At 42.1% G+C, this 20,020-nt stretch overlaps 1 protein-coding gene and 1 long non-coding RNA gene across 2 annotated transcripts in view; both read right to left on the minus strand.

Annotated features, from left to right (window-relative positions):
• CUNH15orf52 (chromosome unknown C15orf52 homolog) overlaps nucleotides 1-12,170 on the minus strand; it is a 36,094-nt gene extending 23,924 nt beyond the window's left edge. Inside the window, exons 1-4 of the mRNA XM_018559260.1 lie at nucleotides 12,149-12,170; nucleotides 9,097-9,201; nucleotides 5,457-5,573; nucleotides 4,466-4,609 (exon numbers count right to left, since the gene is read on the minus strand). Coding sequence (XP_018414762.1) covers nucleotides 4,466-4,609; nucleotides 5,457-5,492 — 180 coding nt within the window. The 5' untranslated portion in view covers nucleotides 5,493-5,573; nucleotides 9,097-9,201; nucleotides 12,149-12,170. The remainder of the gene's footprint in view (nucleotides 1-4,465; nucleotides 4,610-5,456; nucleotides 5,574-9,096; nucleotides 9,202-12,148) is intronic.
• A 56-nt stretch (nucleotides 12,171-12,226) lies between these two features.
• On the minus strand, nucleotides 12,227-18,193 carry LOC108789303. The gene is made up of 3 exons (XR_001941390.1): nucleotides 18,119-18,193; nucleotides 14,160-14,208; nucleotides 12,227-12,259 (listed from the first exon to the last, which is right to left on the minus strand). It is a non-coding gene; the product is annotated as an uncharacterized LOC108789303 (long non-coding RNA).
• Between the last annotated feature and the right edge of the window lie 1,827 nt (nucleotides 18,194-20,020).

Consider the following 20,020-nt stretch of genomic DNA (forward strand, 5'->3'; position numbering starts at 1 on the left):
AATCGGTTAATCGGATAAAAAATACATTTTAAAAAATGGCTCCAGTGATGGGACTTCTTGTTTGTATTGAGATTGCAGCAAGCTTGGAGCGGTGGAAGTAAAAAAGAAAAAAAAAGTGTGGTGTACAATATAGTGAAATGAAAAGTGTAAAATTATACAGCAATGAATGCAGAATGGCACCGGCTATAGAGGACTACAAAACCCAGCAAAAGCACATTATACAGCACAATGCAGAATACCGCCAGCTATAGAGGAATACAACAAATCCCAGCAATAGTACATAATAGCTGGCGGCATTCTGCATTGCGCTGTATAATGTACTATTGCTGGGTTTTGTAGTCCTCTATAGCTGGTGGTATTTAGCATTGTACCACTTTATAATGTATTATTGCTGGGATTTGTTGTACTCCTCTATAGCTGGTGGTATTCTGCATTGCGCTGTATAATGTATTATTGCTGGGACTTGTAGTCCTCTATACAGCGCAATGCAGAATATCACCAGCTATAGAGGAGTACAACAAATCCCAGCAATACATTATACATACAGTGTATAATGTATTGCTGGGATTTGTATTCCTATGTATAATATACAGCACAATGTACCATCAGCTATAGAGGAATACAAATCCCAGCAATACATTATAGAGCACCATGTGTGGGAAAGTGCAGGCTTACCTGAGCAGTCTTCCAGCAACTTGCTTCTGAGATCGGGCCTGTCTATCGGCGGCTGTCATCCGCCCACACCTGCTCCTCCTTACTTCATCTCCCCGCGTCCCTGTGCCGATCGTGGATTTGGGCAGGCGGTGAGTGTGAGGCACGGAGGAGGTGCGGAGCGTGGATGCGGGCAGGTCTGGCAGCGGCGAGCGTGAGGTGGGGAGGAGGTGTGGCGCGCAGCGTGTGTGGAGCCGTGAACAGGGCCAACCAATCAGAAGCCGATTAATCGATTATTGAAAAAGTTGACAACTTTTTCAATAATCGATTATAATCGATTATGTCGATTAGTTGTTGCAGCCCTAGCGTGCATACATGCTGGCAAAGAACATGCTGACAGAAGAAGAGGAGAAAGCAATGACCTAAATCAGTATTCTGCTGCTGCTGTATCACTATCTAAATTACAGTCTGAGCACAGGAAAGTTAAGCAGACTGTATTGATACCAGCAGAGAAGATCATTTAGTCTACAAGCCTGGTTAGACTGTCTTGCAGGGCTCTATAGAGAATACAAATCATTTGGTAGATAGTATAGCTACTATATATGCATTGCAACTGTGGGCTGTAAGGGGGCTTAAAAACTCTGCCATACAATACTTGTCTTTGTCCACATTGGGAAGATTTCCCCTCACTTACTGTCCCTGTGAGACCCCAATACACAGGGTTTTACCAACATAGGAAGCAAGGAAAAATCTCCTCAATGGTGATGGCAGCAACAAGAAAATGATTGGCACTTTGCTTTTGTAAACACCACTCCCTTCGCAAACAGGAAATTAACATTTTTAATGCCTAATTATTCAGATATCATTAGCACATAAAATATAATATGTGTAGAATTCCTAGACCTGCCCTGTGGATTTGTATAATATGGCATTTTTTCGGTGTTGAGATCTGTGGTAGCGGGGAGACCAGAAGAGTGCTTTCTATAAGAACACTAAGATAAATTATACAGGGTACCATGATACCTGCACTGCCAGAACCAGAACTCTAGACAATACAGATACAGACATTCCTCGGTTACTGACTTACCTGCTTTGCGACCACTCGCACTTACGGCGGACTGCCGAGCGACCTCGCGCGTTAGTGCGACGTGTCGCCCGCGGAAGTGACATCCTCCGATCTTCACTGCGGGTCCCGGTAAGTATTTTCATTGCCCGATGTACAGTACTGTTCGGTACTGTACATCTGCAACGCTATACAGTACTATACTAATGCAGTACAGTACTGTATAGAGTTCCTCACTTAACGACCAATTTGTTTAACGACCTGGTCGTAGGAACGGAACTCGGTCGTTAAGTGAGGAATACCTGTATATCCATTACACTGGTTTCTGCTAGTTAATTTATTAGGTCTTTCTTTCTTTCACATTTTCATAGTTTTCTGCTCTGTCTATTGTACCTTCACTTTTATGTATTATTTGTTTTCTCTGATCTTTTATATTGAATCTTTCCGTGGGGAATTATTTTTATATTGGCTGCAAGGAGCACTAATGTGAAAGAACCAAATTTGTGAAACGTTACCAGTCTGTAACCATCACCTGCAGCATGTCCCACATCTTTGGTCATCTCCTGAAGCATGTCCCCATTCTTCAGCTCTCTCCTGCAACATGCCGCCTTTCTTTAGCCATCTTCTGCAGCATGCTACCAGCCTCTGGCTGCCTCCAGCAGCAAGCCCCCAGTCTCTGGTTGTCTCCTGCAGCAAGTCTCTGGCCAGATCCTGCAGCGTGTCTGCAACCTCTGGACATCACTTGCAAAATGTCTGCTCCCCACAGGGATTCGCCCCTCCGATCCTCCAGCGCTGACTGGAGTAACAGATGGGGGAGGGGCGGGCACAGCTGGCTCTGCCTCTAGATAGGCAGAGCCCACTATCAATCAGCCAGCTGGGTGGATCTCAACAGTATTGGGAGCTATATATATGTCCTCCTGTGACCCTAAAGAGAACTATGGGATAAAACGTTTACCCCATAGTTTTCACTTAACTGGGTAATGATGGAGTTAATAGTAAATGACAAAGATGCACTCACAAGAGGAAACAAAGAACTAATCAATTCTGTATACAATTATTAGGTCTTTCTTTCTTCCACATTTTCATAGTTTTCTGCTCTGTCTATTGTACCTTCACTTTTATGTTTTATTTGTTTTCTCTGATCTTTTATATTGAATCTTTCCATGGGGAATTATTTTTATATTGGATCTTCTTTCAGCTGTTTTGTGTGGCTTAGTGGTGACTCGAGGCTGGAACTATCAGATCATGTCGTAGGCCATACCTGAGGCCTTCTATAGCTCAGTAAGTTAAAGCTCAACGTCACCTTTAAAAAAAGTATATATGCTTATATTAGTCCAGCCTGGCACAATGTAAGTATATATAAATGATCCCTGGCAGGGCCACAGCTACTACAGTGTATTACAGCTTCGGGGTCCAACAACAGCTGCTGTCCGGAACGGCTTCCTGATACTTGGTATCAGTCTCTTGCATTCAACTGTACAGTCTGCACTGCAGAGCTCAAAGTGATAATTGGCTCATTCTGCTGCTTCGCCATCTAGGTGTGCTGCAGTGCATCTGATAAATCAGGCAAAAACTGTTATATTACAAAAAAGGAACACTGGTGGACAAATCCCGGTTTCAAGGTGCCACACCCCGATTTCTATCAGAGAAAAAGAGCACAGAGGAAAGTGGGGTTTTTAAGGCACCAAAAAAATGACAAGTCACAAGATTTCAAAATTGATTAAAAGTGTTATTTTATTCATTCATGATTAAAAAGATAAGAGATGGCCATAATAAAAAAAACGAATTAAAAAAGGTAGAAGCCTCCAATGTCCACCCTGTTTCAGAGTCTAGATAATTAAGGCATGATTGAAATTCATAAATATATCATACAGGATGACATGATAATAAATACATCACGGAAAATACATGGTAGACATAATTGGTATCAACAAATCACAGCCTTAGCTGGAACACAAGGAGTGGACAATAGTAAGTATTCAACCCGTTTCACGCATATACTGCTCTTCATCAGGAGAGGAGGCAATCAACCCCATGCAGAGACAGTGGATGCATGCCTTTTGTGGTAACCAAACAAACCACCAAAGGATGGGTCCCCCCAGATGGTGGGAGAGACCACCAAGACAGCAGCGACTGGGTAGGAAGGTTAATTCATTAGGGACGAAGACGTATGCCTCAGGATCACCGATTCATCTGTCTTCCACTGATATACAAGAATCCCAAAGTAACACCGGGAGTGGGGGGGGGAGGGGGAGGTGCTGGGAGGAGAGAGACAGATGACACCCCGCGTCGCACGGTACTCTAGGTCTTAGCCCACATAGACAAGCCGCTGGTGTGTGCCCAGCCGTCCCTTGCCATGCACTGTGACATTGGAGGCTTCTACCTTAGTTTTTTTTAGTTTTATTATGGCCGTCTCTTATCTTTTTAATCATGAATAAAATAACTTTTAATCAATCTTTTCTCAAAAAACGTTATATATGTGCAGGTGATAAATGTAAAGATTAACTTTGTTATTGAAAGGGTTAATGTATGGTAAGGGCATGCAAATACAGCAAAAACTGATTGCCAAGAACGATTGTTCAGGTCTTCCAAATGGTTTACAAAAGAGCACCATCATCAATCTGATTTTTATAATGTTCATGCAGTTCTAGGAGAAAGGTACTGGCTATAGAACAAAATTATTTTTTCTGGCAAAAGATTTGGCCCAAAAAAACCTCAGATATTTTTAGAACAACCATAAGAAATACATACTTGATCCATGGCAATTGCAATCTTCAGACGACGTCCTCTACCAAAGGTAAAACGATGATCCACTTCTTCCATGGTTAAATTAGGCACTTTGCTTGCCACCAGTATGCAGTCTTGGCCGACCTTTTTATTGACTTCTTTCTTGTCCTACAAAAGAGAAAACCACAGCAGAAACTAATGGGGTAAAAAAAAAAAAAATGAATGTGAGGTGTCAAGAAGGAACAAGCAATCAGTGACAAGAAGGATTAGCAAGGGGCTTAGAACACAAAGGAGCCATCAGCTGATTTGTGTAAATCAGAGGCAGAGATGAATGTTCTGTTAAAGTCTACGTAGGGATATTGCCTACACAGATAGGAGATTTTTAAAGCTTTCTTTTTATATGTGTCCATCTTATGAATAAAGAAAGGAGAGAGAAGACCTTTAAATATTTCTGCACTAAAATCACAAACCTCAAAAAGATACACAAGATCCCAGAAGGGAACACTACCACCACACCCAGTGTTTTTGTCCTGACATGTCACATTCATCAAGTCGTCTACCAATACTAGAATCTGCTTTTAACTTCCTTCTTCTGTTCCGCCAAGCTGACAAATATCACTCCAATCATATACACGACAACACGCCATTACACTCTAGGGTATCTATTCACATCCAGATAAAAGATTTTATAGTGTGATTGTACATTCTCTGCACAAGTAAGGTGTGGTGCTATGGTATTGTGGCATTGGAATGTCTTAGGCCTAAGAACACCAAAATCCAACCCTGTAGGAAGGTCTGGAATTCTCATCTTTTCTGTTGCCCTGCGATCTTGAAGGGTTTAGGGGGAAAAAAACGTAATGTACCTCAATAAACACAACAGCAGCACAAATAAAGAGTCATACCACAATCAAGACATCACACATTCAATGCAACATTTAGAAAAAAACAACATGCATCTATTAGCATTACATTATAATTTCTTCAACATCAATGAAAAGAGAATATTGCAGCTGACCTCAACTTTACTGTCCATTGTAACAGCCAGCTGCATTTCTTTTCCCACACGCACAGTGAACTTCTGCTCATATTCGCTGTCACAGCTATTCCAGTTCTCACTTACAATTCTTTTTTCCTAGAAAACCAGAATAACCTAAAAATTAGGTCTCTAAACAAGTTGTCTTCCATTTTTACAACAGTAAATATACAGGATTGATCGGAGCGCCATGTAGCATTTATTTTTCTTTGTGATTTAGGCCTAGAACGAGAGAAAGGAATCAATACTGAAACTCTGCAAAAGAAAAAAGTCACAATGTTCTTGCATGTACTTCGGGGAGCGGTAATAGCTGGAAATTGCCTGGTTTGCTGGAGTGGCAAGTAAAGGGTGCAATTCCACTCCAACAGGACAGTGCAGAATTTAGCACGATTCCAGGCAAACAAGGGATATGTGTTCACCAAGATAAGACTGCAAACTTCAGGAAAAGACAGCAACTGTTAAGCTGTGAGGGTCACACTGAGTCTAATCTGCTTTGCATACAGGATACTTGGTGAGGTGTTAGGCATGGATACCCAACTTCCGCTAAAGGAACTGCTTTCCAACTTTTATTGCATAGTAGAAGTCTTAAAACTTACTGTCTATTGGGCAGGTTTTAAAGAGAAACAAAAGATAATGGAAAATTGGCCACTTCTAGTGAATTTAAGGGGTGTCAGACAGGACAGAAAGTGAGGGAAAAATCATGGAAAATATAGATACAGGCATCAATGAAAAGACATGTTCTAGTACAAGCAGGAAGGTTTTGAATCTCTATTAGGATTTTAATCCCGTCCATGTCCCTATGAGGGAGGTTTTCCCTCACTTCCTGTCTAGGTAACAGTTATCAGACAGAACAGAAGAGAGAAGAGAAATCTGGTCTATGGGAACACATATTTTAGTTCTAACTTTCATCATTCTATTCAAAACTAAAATACAAAGTTTTTATTGGAGTTAGGTGTTATGGCTGTATGTGTACTTAAAAGGCAAACAAGGTAGGATTTTATTTGTTTTGTTCTCATTTGCATGACTTGTTAATAAAATGTACCGTGGTCAGTTTCCTCAAAAGCAGGGACTCCATTTTCTGCCATTTGTCTGTCTACTCCAGAAGACAATGTTCCCACTAACTCACAATAATACAATTATCAAAACTGGAGCAGACAAAAACTGGTGCAACTGCGTGTGGCAACCAATCAGCTTCTCTCATCAATTTGTTCAGTTAAGATTTGAAAATGAATAAGAGAAGCTGATTGGTTGCCATGCACAGCTGATCCAGATTTTGTCTGCTCCAGTTTTGATAAATTCCCTTCAATATGTTTTCCTTATAATGTCATCCTTTCCTCCCATTTACTGTTACTTTTTTGCCAATGTAGTTGATCTGTTTAAAAAAAAAAAAAAAAAAGCCTTCTATGCTAGTTGTCGTTGCCTATAATCACTACAGCCACTTATCCAAAAAGAGGGATCATCCCACTAATGCTAGCCAAAAAAAAAGCTAGTAGCCACCAGGGCAACATCTTTTCTAAAAAGCAAAAAAAAAAAAAAGGATTTATTGATTTTATGAAAAATAAAGAGTATATCATTCTTTATGAAGAACTTGATTCTGCATGGTGGCACAGTTGCCTACTAGACAACCCAGAAATACCACTGCCATTTATAGAGAATAACAAAGAAGAGTTATCAGGGATATCTGGTATTTGGGGGGCTATGTTCAGTGGGCTTTTTTAGAAGCACAAGAACCAGAAAGATAAAGTTTGTCAAATACTCATGTTTGAAAGAAATTTAGATATATTTTCTGGGTGGAGTGGGTGAAGCAAGGGCTAAAAGATCTTGCCCCAAATAAGGCCCAGGAGGTCATATAAGGCCCAATGTATCATATGTTTGCTTTTGCCTTCCTGAGACCAGATATCAGGGCAGAAGGAATATCATTTCCAGCCAAGCTGTCTTTTATGCATTCTGAAAAGCCATACAACCACAAAATAATCCTTTTTCAAAGTCCTATACTAGACAGGAGTGCAAAAATGACCACTCAGTGTCAACATTTGAGGCACCAGTTGCAGTGGCAAAATTTGTAAAGGAGCAGAAAAAACATCCTAAAAGCAGCAAGATGAGAAACTGAGTGATCACCCTTCTCTCAAAGCAGGGTACCCAGTTGGGAGAATAACTAGAAAGCAGACAAATAATATATGCCAATTTACCCAGTCTAAAGAAAATATACTATGCTTTGCAATCTCTGTAGTTTTGTAATAAATGGTGCAGCAAAAATGATGCTTCAGGAAAGGCAGCCACAGGGGCTCAAATAGAAGGCATTGGAGAAGGAATCCTTATAGAGGTTACCACAACAACTTGAAGCTGACCCAAGCCAACAGAAAGTGCCTGGAGAAACTTAGGATAGATATCGGTACACAAGCAGGTTCAGACCTATGCAAAACTGTTAGGAGAAAGCATAAATATTCTGTGTCACCAGTGACAGGCATAGGCTTTATAGAGGTTCAGTTTCTAGGCAGTATCTGTTCTTCAGCAGAAATACCTTCTGTTCTTCAGCAGAAATACCTTCCTAGAGGTATACATTTGGTTGTGTGATGTTCCCAATTCATAGTTGCCAAATGTTCTCTCATAACAAACAATACACAGACCTTTATGGAATGGGAAATGTGCAATGTCTTGTCCCTTGCACAATTGAAAACTATTTTAAACACACCTTCAAATATATTTTTATGGGTGGATACTAGCCGTTTGAACCACCCTTTGACTTTCGATATCGCGGGAATTACCGTGCGATAAATCGCTCAGTGTGAACGGGGCCTAAAGGTGGCCATAAGAAGCGAACGATAATCGCAAGGTGTTTGGGCACCTTAAATGAGAACTATGAGGTGAGTGCTTTTCACTCACCTCATAGTTCTAGCCGACCTGTGACAATGAAACTGTCACAGGTCGGCTCAGTAGATCGGGAGCTGAGCGAACACATACCGGCGTTCTCTCACCTCTCGATCCTGTCACGGCTCTCTGCCGTGACAGGGGAGTGGCTGGATTCCCCCCTCCCCGTTCCAATCCGCCAGCTCTGACTGGCGGAACGGACGGGGGAGGGTACAGCTGGCTCTGCCTCTAGATAGGCAGAGCCAGCTGTCAGTCACTCAGCTGGGCGGATCCAGACATAATTGTCGGGATCCGCTTCAGCTGCGGCGTCTTAGTATACCGCGAGCTACAGCTTGCGGTATACTGAGCCTAGGGTAACGGGAGGACGCTAGTTTGTGTCCTCCTGTTACCCTAAGGAGAACTATGGGGAAAAGCCCTAACCCCATAGTTCTCCTTTAATAGAAACTGAGACACACTTTTAATAGTCATGCCTGGTGGGAAGACTGCAATACAGAGATTCTATAACACCGTACTTGAGGTACATGCAACTATTAGATAATGGAGCACACAGACATCTACCACAAAATGTAATTGGACACTTAATGTACAACTACCTTTAGGTAAACATAGAACATTCAATATATTACTTTATTACATGTTTGAAGGATTATGGCTTTTACATACAGTATATAAACACAGGGGTCTCTTTCAGTACTATTTGCTAAATTATGCTTCCTTACAGGTAATCTAATGGCAAGAAGTGAATTAGTCTTACATTAGGTGCCTTCGTTATAGTGATTGTGAGGTTTTCTTGTTTAGCCCAGTGAGGGGTAATGGCCTTGCTTTGTTTCTCAGCATTCCGTTTGTCTTCTTCAATTTCCTGCGTCAAGAAAATCTTGTTATCTGGGCATGTACTATAGTACTTCAAAATGGGGTTACACATCATACAGCTGGATGCCAGCAAAATACATTTATTTGAAAATCATAGATCAGTTGAAAATGTCCTTTTAGTATTTGTTTTTAAAGGGAAAACTAAGAAGTCAATACATAACTATACATACACTCCATTGCTATACATAACAAGGTTCAAACTGTGGAGGAAGTCTCTTAGCACAAATGTCTAGCAATCCTATGTGGTAGGGACGCACCGATACAGGTTTTTCAGTATCGAGTGCCGATATTTTATTTTTGGTACTTGCCGATACGGAATACCAATACTCCCATTAAGGAAGCTGGGCGGCGTGCAATGACTCGCCGCCCAGCTTCCTGATTAGCTGGGAAGTCAGGCAGCGAGTGATTAACCGCCCTGCCTCTTCCCGATTAGCCAGGAATCCGGCTCCACGCTCCCTCGTCACCAGGAGACGAGGAAGCATAGAGTCGGCTTTCTGGCCAGGAAGCGGGTAATGACCCACTGCCTGGCTTCCCGATTGGTCGGGAAGTTGGCCAATCAGGAAGCCGGGCAGCAAGTCATTACACAATCGCCCGGCTTCTTGATTGGCCTTGAAGCCCGCTCCATGCTCCCTCGTCACCAGGTAATGAGGAAGCATGGAGCCAGCTTCCTGACCAATCAGAAAGCTAGGCAGCAAGTCATTACTCGCCGTCCGGCTTCCTGATTGGCCAGGAAGCCTGTCCCATGCTTTTTCCAGGAAGCCGAGCGGTGTGTAATGACTCGCCGCCCGGCTTCCAAATACCGGAAGTTCCTGTATTGTGATAAGCATTGGGTCATTAAGAATACTCGCCCACATACTCGGTATCGATACCGATACTGGCATCGGTATATCCCTACTATGTGGGGTCCACTGCACACAGGCACACCCAGCCAATTTGCAGGCTTGGCAAGGACATTCACTAGAAATTGGAAAGTGAAGCAGTTTAGTTGAGGTATGTGGTGCTGGGAATGGAGATCCAGAGTAGACCCATCAACCACCCATCCCTGATGTCCGTCTACTACATGCAGCACTCACCTGTGAATAGAGCTACAAGTGGTGGTGGTGACCAGTCACCCTGCTTATAGCAAGCAGGCAGCAGTGATCTGTCTTTTTTTTTTAAAAGAGTATAGGCCTCTCTAGTGGCACTAATGTGGCTTGGTATGACAATTGTACACCACTGGGATATTGCACAACAGTAACAAACATGAAACTTTGAAAGATGCCTACTCTACATAAGTATTGGTTTTATTTTCTGCCTACAATTAAGCTTTAAGAAAACCGTTTTCTACACTGATTAATCCTGATAGAACAATAAGAAATTCTAAAGTATAGCCAGCTTTATATGGAATAATGGCTCGTCTTTAAAATACTGGACACCGGGAGCAACATTGTGATTGCATCTATTGTAATGGAATTGGCTGGGCCGGTTGCTTCATTAGAGCCAAGCACGGCACAATAAATGCCTAATATTGCTGTAATTATTGTGGTACCAGTATGCAGTCATTTACAAAATACTGTATATTGACAGAAAATACATACACGTCACCTGTTTATCTATCCCATATAACTAAGGAATATTGGTTTATTGAAAATATTAAACTCCAAACAGCTTTTTTTCACAGGTTTGGTAATAACTTACTTCAGTGGTTCTCAACCTTTCTAGGGCTGGGACCCCTTGGTAACATTTGCCAAGTTGTGGTGACCCCCAGCGGTAAAATTTAGGGATGATGCGGCTGCTGCCGCGACATCTGGCGGCGTGGCGGGGGGACTGACACTGCTGCGCTAGGAGAGGGCTGAGGAGGACTCTCACCTAGTACAGCAGAAATCACACAGCGACCCACAGGTTGAGAACCACTGCTTAAAGGAGACAACGAATCCCAGAGGAATACAACAAATGGCAGCAATAGTCCATTATGCTATAATGGACTACTGCTGGGATTTGTAGTCCTCTGTAGCTGGTGTTCTTCTGCGTTGCGCTGTAGAATGTATTATTGCTGGGATTTGTAGTCCTCTGTAGCTGCTGGTATTCTGCAGTGTGCTGTATAATGATTATACGGCGCAACGCAGAATAACGCCAGCTACAGAGGGATACTGAGTATTTGGACGAGTACTCGTTCTCGCCCAAATGCTCCGATACCTTTCCCGATACTAGAACTTCTGGTCAGAGGAAGATTTCCTCTGACTGGCAGTGCCGCGAGGAAAGATGGAGCCGGTAAGCTGGCTCCATGCTGTTTGGCTGACTTGATGCTGATTGGCCGGGAAGCCGGCTTCCCAGCCAATCAGTGTCAAGCCGGGCAAACAAATCTGATAATATAGCCACACGACCCCCACCCTGCAGGTACCTAATTCCCCTCACATAGGTCCTTAACATTCTTTAACGTACCAGTTCCTTGGCCAGATCTGCCGTGTCCTGTGTGCACACTGTACAACGCTCACGTGATCAGCGTTCAGCCTGCTACTGTGCATGCACAGGATTTCTGAATGAGAGCACTGGGCAGTCTGCGCATGCACAGTAGCAGGCTGAGCACCGATCATGTGGGCGCTGTACACAGGAGACGTGGGCATATCTTGGAGATCGGTGTCTGCCCACTTGGAGAGCGCTGGCCGAGGGACTGGTACGTTAATGAATGCGATACGGATCTATGTGAGGGGAATTAGGTGCAGGGTCATGTCACCATATTGTCAGATCTGTTTGGCCGGCCTCGATGCCGATTTGGCTGGGAAGCCGGCTTCCCGACCAATCAGCATCCAGCCGGCCTGCGGTCAGAAAAAAAACCCAAAACCAGCAGAGAAAGGTTTGCTCTGTTCCATCAAACAGAGCAAACCTCTCCGGGAGAAAGTTTAGGCGACCCCCGGCAAATAGTCATTCGACCCCCACGTTGAGAACCGCTGACTTACTTCGTATCGGCGGATAAGGGCTTCATTCTTCTTTTTTAAAGCTTTTATCTTTTTATCTAACTCAAAATCTTTCAGCTCTTTTTTTCTGAATTCCTCATCAGATAGCGAGACCTGCTAATAAAACAACAATATGGCAGTATATAAAAACAAAAGCTGATCAGACAAGTAATAAAGCTGGATTTAAACATGGATTAATAGCAGTTCATCAAAGCAACTCTGTCGCCACAAAACAAAATAATAAGAAAAGGTCTCCGTGCAAAGAACATTTGACACACCCCGAAATATGTTGGATGCTAAAGATTCTTCCTCAAAAGAGCAAAGATCTAAAGCACGCGTGGCTTTTGTTATACAACAACTGTCACTTTAAAGCGGACCAAATCCTGAAATTCATGTCTCACTTGAATCCGTGCCAGCATTACTAAATCGTAATATTATTCCTTGTCAAAATACAGTTCTTTATTGATGTGCTTCAAAGCGCCCTCATTTATCCTACAGCTCAGCTAACAATCCTAGCGGTATTTGGCTACTAGAGAATTGAGTTTTATCCCATCACTGGAGACTACAGATGTCTAATTTTCCAGTCAGACAAACCCCTTCTCATAGACTTCCAGTGAGATAAGAGCAACAGCAAAAAAGAAAAAAAAAATATATAGGATGTTTGTACTTACCGCAAAAAAAATGTTCTTGCAATCCACTGAAGAACACAGGTCTCTCCCCTCTTTGTTTATGGCCATTGGTTTGGGCACAGTGTTGCTACTGAACTGAAGCATGCTGGTCAATGGGAGGGGTTATACTCGGGGCATGCCTACAGTTTTTTGTTTGCCAGTGCCTTATTCTCCTGCAGATGTCAGTGCAACTCAGATGTTCAAGAAACCTGAGTCCCTCAATGAAGAAAAGGATTTTTCAGCAAGTACAAAAACCCTATTTTTCTCTTTCCTCCATTGAGGGACACAGGATTCTTGAAGATCTGGGACATCCAAAAGCAGTCTGAGGGTTGGGCAGCACAGCAACAAATGCTTAGAGATCCAACAACTAGAGCAAGCAAATTAAACAGTATTTCACGAGGAGAAAGCACTGTTCTTTTTTGTATGTGCTGTGAGGTTCCCCAACCTGTCTTGGAACAGCAGCTCCCTCTGTGCGATGATATTTCATTTTGGATTACCCCCTCCATGTGTCACTTAGAGACCCCATCAAGCGCTGACAGATTGGAAAAAAACAGTTCATAAGTTCATATATCGAGCCACCTGTAAAATGTCACATCTGAAGCTGGCAGAGGGAGAGCATAAAATGTCCTCCCACTGAAACTTGCAGAAAGTGTTAACAGAAGGCCAGGTGGCAGTGTGGTCCAGTGTTGAAGAGACAACAAGAGCCCCCTAAGTTCCAAGATGTAGATTGGAAGATAAAATTCCTCCGACGACCAAGTTCCTTGCACTGACAAGTGTCAAGGAGTCCTTGCGACAATAATAATGGAGGTCTGACGAACCCCAAACTATGGGGGGGGGGGAGATGTAATGAACACTATACCACCCTCAGTTTCCCTGAAAAGTTACAGGTCAGTAATAAAAATGATCAAATTTAAATCTCATGTCTGTAGTGGGAAGCCAGGGAGAGTCAGACATGTAACTCACAAAACCTGGGCAGATGGATAGCATGCTATACAAGTAACAAGGTCCTTTAATCCTTTTGTATGGTATTAGACTTTCTTCCCACATGTTGTAAAGCGCTGCACAAACTGTTGGTACTATATAAATCCTGTATAATAATAATACATGCCAAAAATGACCAAATGTCACTGCAGTGGGGCAGCATGAATGAACCAAAGACCTGTGTTCCAAGTGGCTCTGGAGCAGGAGCAGCACCAACAGGGAGGTGCTTCCTCATCGCCTGCTGGCAGGAAAGAGAGCACAGAGTCTGCACATGTGACATTATGGCATCGGCACTCTGTCCCAGTAGCAGCACCCCAAAAACAAACAAGAAACATTTTAACAAAATACTTCTAAACATCACTTACCATCTGCTTCTGCTGTCCATCCTCCATTGAAAATTTCTCAGATTCCATACTGCAACAAAAATATTTTAATTACATTTTTCTTATTTCTTGACAATTCTAATTTCTTATCACGTATTTATTTCTTAAAACATCTTCCTTTAACTTTACTCAGAAAAGAAAGCATACATGACATTCTAACCCTTGCTCCTTCATGCCAGCCTTGTCACAAAATGATTCTTTTACTTGTATTCAAAACCAAACCAGGAAAATATTTTCGTTTACAAAATGTCTTAAATGAAACTGTACAGCAAACAAGCTGTTTGTGCAAGGTTAATGTGTTGGCCAATATATCGTTCTCCTACTCAAATGCAAAACAAGTAGAAATCCCTTGCCTTTTTAGTACAGATACATTTGTAGATTCCAGCCAAACAACTTAATACACAGTTGAGGAGATATATATGAACTAGAAATGCATCAAGATGAAATTTTAAAACCGAAAATAAAAAAAATCAGGCTGCAAGCGAATTATTTTTTAACTTTACTTTTAAACAGACCCCTGATATTTCCCTTTTAAAATAGAAAGTGATTGAGGACACAGGAGTCCACAATCTCTTTTTTCTGCAGCTCCTGTTATAAATGAACAGGAAGCCTCTATACTGAGTGTTCCTGTTAATTCATAACTTGTTGAGATAGTATGTTTACTATGTCCACAAACATGAATGAACAGGAAATGATGTAGATCACTTCCTGTCCATTCATAATTGGGGACACAATAAACATACGGAGGGAAAATGATCAAAACTGGAGCAGACAGCATCTGGAGCGGCGGTGCGTGGCAACCAATCAGCTTCTCTCTTTCATTTTCAAATCTTAACTGAATAAACTAAAGTGAGAAGCTGATTCTTTCTGCTCCAGTTTATTGTATTTATTAATTTTTATTGGATGCATTAGTAACATATTGAAATTATTTTAAAGCAAATAAAGAATATATTACAACAATAAAATACACTGGACAAAGATTTTGTTTCTTGAACGTTTCTCTGTGTATCTTATAACTTCTGAGCTGCTAAACACAAAAATAAAGTGTAATTTAACCCATCACTATAATTTGTTTGAAATCTTTTTTTAAAAATTTTCTTGTCAATTTAAGTTTACTAATTTTTGACTGTTTTATGATGCTTTGTGTAGCTCATACATGTCCAGGCATACACACAGGGCTGGTGGCAGAACGTTTGTGGAACTTGCATAGGTTGGGCATGCCTGGGAATGCTTACGCTCAGTGTATGCTGCTGTAAGGGCTAAAGGCAGCGCGCAACAGAACAACTGGGCCTAACCCAGTTACAAACTTGTAGTATGGTTGCTGACATCAAAAATGTGTACTAAACAAAACAAAGAATGGCCATTTCTTTTGTTTCTTATACTAATTAGGGGTGTGGTGCCACCCACTTGCCTCACACTCCCTTCTTTCGAATTGTTCAGTGACATCAAAAATGTCTCACTAACGTCAAAACAGTTGTGACACATTCTGCTACATTTGTGGCGACTATACACCTAAGTTTCAAAGATGCACCATTACTAGACTTGTTAGGAAAGTGTATGAACTATACATTGGTTTTAAGATTGGTGATCAGGACAAGGCATGGGCTCCTTATATTTCTTGTGCAAGAAGTGCTGTCGATCGGAGTGCTAGGCTCAGAGGAACTCTGAAGTCAATGCCGTTTGTTGTCCCAATGATTTGGCGAGGACAGAAGGATCGCGTAACGGACTATTTCTTCTGTCTGACTAATGTCCCCGGTTTCTCTGCTAAAAATAGGAAATCAATTGAGTATGCCAATCTGCCTCCAGCCATTAGACTAGTGCCACATGATGACAGCCTGACAGTACCAGATAAATGGAGCTTTGACGAAACCGATAAAGATGCTGAAATGCACCAACCAGGTGCAGACAGTGACAACGATCCAGATTTTAAATCGTGTATTTTGTTTTTTTTCTCATAACGCGGTCAGAATTAAACGACTTGTTCAGAGTCTTGGGTTTGTCAAAAGCAGAACTACTGGGTTCAAGACTGCAAGGATTGTGTCTGCTATCACTAGGTATGACAATTTCGCTTTCAAAGCTGCCAAGATGATCTAAAAAGTTTATTTGAATAGGCAGACCACCTTATTTTCTGTACCGACATTGATGGATTCTACACAGCTTTGGGTTGGGAGCATAACCCACTAGAATGATGTTTCTTTATGGATTCATCAATATTAAGCCTCGAAGCTGTCTTGTTACACAACAGCAATGTACACCCTTCCATACCTAATGGCAATGCTGCACAAATAAAGGAAACATATGAAAACATGGAACTGTTGTTGAAGCACATCCAGTATACCGAGTATATATATCTGTGCAGATCTAAAAGTAGTGGCCCTGCTGCTTGGAATGCTTGGAATATACCAAGTACTATTGATTAATCTGCGAAAGGGACATCTGTGCAAAAAAGTTGCATTACATTAAAAAGGAATGGTCACTCACCTGGAAGAATGAGCTTCCAGGAAAGGAAAATGTGGCACATAAACTACTTGTTTACAGATGTGTTAGTGGGGCCAGATAAAATCACCTGGAAAGCATTCAAGGATGTCCTTGAGAATTTTCTTGGCAACTACAGAGCCCCAAACTACATTCAACTGGTTGACAAACTTATTACAGCATACATAACCATGAAGTGCAGCATGTCACCGAAGATCCACTTTCTGCATTCCAACTTGGACTTTTGTCCTGAAAATCTAGGTGCAGTCAGTGAGCAACATGGTGTGAACAGTTTCACAAGGACATTGCCACAATGGAACAATGATATTGGGGCAATTGGAATTCATCAATGCTGGCTGAGTATTGTTGTGTTAATTATTACATGTAGAAAAAGAGTATAGACATTGAGGCCCCGATCACATCGGGGCGGTTCAGGCGCACGGATCCGCCGGCATGAATGATCCCATACATTGCTATGGGGACCGTTCATGGGACCGTGCAATCCGAACCGCCCAAACTGCTGCCTGCACTATTTTTGCTGTGCTGATCAGTGCGGTTTCCATACAGCTTTCAAAGGAACCACGCTAATCAGCGTGGTTTTGGGCCTTTTTAATTGTGTATCAGCGCTGAAACGCAATTAAAAACTCCCAAAACCTCCCTTTTGAAATCAGTGTGGTGACCGCGCTGATCTGCAACCGCCCTGGTGTGAATGGGCTCAAACTGTGCAAGCTGCAAACAAAACCATTGACAATGACACAAAACATTTTGTACATTTATCAATAAAATAAACACTTTTGAAGGTTAATTTTATTTAAAAAATAGATGTGTGAGCAAGAAACACAGATTACAGTAAAAATAGTGACAGCAAAGCAGTGCAATACTTTGCCTTTCATTACAATCTAGATTTTAATCATATGAATTGCTAAAAAATAATGTGTTCTTAAACAAACAAAACCTACAGCAAGTAAAGGATATTCTATTCTCTTTTTCATTTGCCGATAGCTGTCACTGTGCTGCAAAGCTTTCTTCAGGAATAGAAACTCCATACTCAGAACTACGTTACATACTACCTTCGTAAGCAGTTTCAGAGCTTAGATTCTGAAAGGGCAATGGGGGAGGGGGTGTGAAACAGTCCTATGATAAAACAACATAAGATTAAATACAAGGTTAGAAAGTAAGCAGCGGATATTGTGCTGTAAAGCATACGTACTTTTCCTTATTTCCTATATCCAACAGCTGCAAAGCAAAATCTCAACTTAAGCTTTAGGCTGCAATATGGCTTACATGACTATTTACTCAAATAGCCATAATGTCCAAAACAAGGCACAACAAAGCTCGCTGGAAATTTGCACATAGAAAGCAGAGTGAGAAAGTTCAGCATCATTTTCAAATAAATGAAAACAAGCAAGTGACTTTCTGGTGTGCAAAAGAAACAGGGAAACTGTACAGAAAGGCAACGCACTTACAGTTTTGTGCATATTGGACATCAACGGTAAAGCTGGGTAGATTCCAAAGCAAAGCTGAGGCAAGAGAGACATCAGACGGTTTCTCTGCACTGGTTGCATAGCATACAAGATCATGTTTTCATTACAAAAGCCTTTCCTGGGCTGAAAGCCAAGTGCACAGGAGGACTCATATGCAGCCCATAGATAGCTTACAACATTCCAATTTCTGCCAATATTTAGCGCTTACAACTGCGATATGTATCCAACATCAAGTCCCTCAGCTCAAATTATGAGGATAAATATGCACAAAAGTAAAACAAAAACAAAAACACAACAACAAAAAAACTGATTTTAAATATCTTAAAACCACAACTTACTCAAATCATAAATAAAGCATTTTAAAATACAAATATCTTAACCACTTGCTGCGGGTGGCCGTATAAATACGGACGGCCGCTGAAGTGTTTATACCAAGAACACAGCTTCTGCTGCAGCCGTGTTCTTGGTTTCATTTTAAACAACAGACGATTGCTGTTTCTGTACAAGTGATCTGGCGTCTGTACAGGTGCGGAATCTTTTGTACGGTACGGTGCTGTGTCCTCCCCCCCACCCCGCGCAGGCCTGGAACAGCAGGTCTCCCCGCATCGATTGGAGAGAGATCAGTAGGCTTCTAGCCGCTGATCTCTCCTCCAATCACTGGACCCGGAAGTGATGTGTATTACATCACATCCGGAGTCACTGTTTACGTTCTCCGGCTCTTAGAGCCAGGAGATGAAGCTGGGGAAGCAGCCTTCTTCATCAGCCCCTTTGGGGTCCCTAGTTGACATTAGGGGTCCGAAAGACCCCTGACGTCTTCATAAAAAGGACCTGTCACACCCTATTTGCTATAATTACATAGGGGGCTTGTTAGCCCCCTATGTGATCGCAATAAAGTTAGTGTAAAAAAAAAGAAGAAAGAAAAAAAAACGATCGCAAGGAAAGGTTTCATCTGCTCGATTGAGCAGATTCAACCTTTCTGGTAAAAAGTAATTCTCTCCCGGGCGGCCGGGAGAGTTAGGATGTGTACTCACCGGTCCATCGGGTAACGAATGGAAGGGGGAGGAGTCACGCGGACATCGACGCCACCGGATTCCTCCCCCCCTCCCTTCGTTAGCCGACAGAGCCACTTGTGGAAGGGGGAAGGAGTCCGGTGACGTCGCGGACATCGACAGAAGACCCGGAAGCCGGCGGAGAGGTGAGTACAGATCAAAAGAACTTTGATCGATCAAAATAATTAACGATTAATCGAGGGATTAATCGTTAATTTCAGCAGCCCTAAAAAACAATTGAAGTAACATTTAAAAAAAAATAAGTTAAAAAAAATGCAAAACATTTTTTTATAAAGTCCCCCACCCCCACGTGCATGCACATGAATACGCAAATATGCATTGGTGACAAGGGAGAATGGAGCCGGCTTCCTGGGCCAATCAGAAAGCTGGGCGCTGTGTAATTAACCGCCTCCTTGCTTCCCGTTTAGCCAGGCTTCATGCTTCCTCGTCACCCGGTGACAAGGGAGCATAGAGACGGCTTCTCGGCTAATCGGGAAGCCAGGCAGCAGGTCATTACACGCCGCCCGGCTTCCCAGCTAGTCAGGAAGCTGGGCGGTGAGTCATTACATGCCGCCTGGCTTCCTTAAGGGGACTTCCGGTATTGTTTTTTTAGTATCGGTGAGTACTCGATACTGAAAAACCCGTATCGGTGCATCCCTACTAAGCATACAATTCTCAGCCTGCAAAAAGCTTAGGGTATGATTTCAAAATGGAGTGTACTTGCTTGGTGACATTGCACCTTGATGTAATGGATCCCTTTCTATGCAGTACAGCTTTGAACCAAAAAAAAAAAAAAAGTGATGTGATCATTCAGAAAAGAATAATCACATTTGCT

The sequence above is a fragment of the Nanorana parkeri genome, unplaced genomic scaffold, assembly GCF_000935625.1.
Source record: "Nanorana parkeri isolate BGI_ZX_2015 unplaced genomic scaffold, ASM93562v1 scaffold386, whole genome shotgun sequence".
Lineage (NCBI taxonomy): Eukaryota > Metazoa > Chordata > Amphibia > Anura > Dicroglossidae > Nanorana > Nanorana parkeri.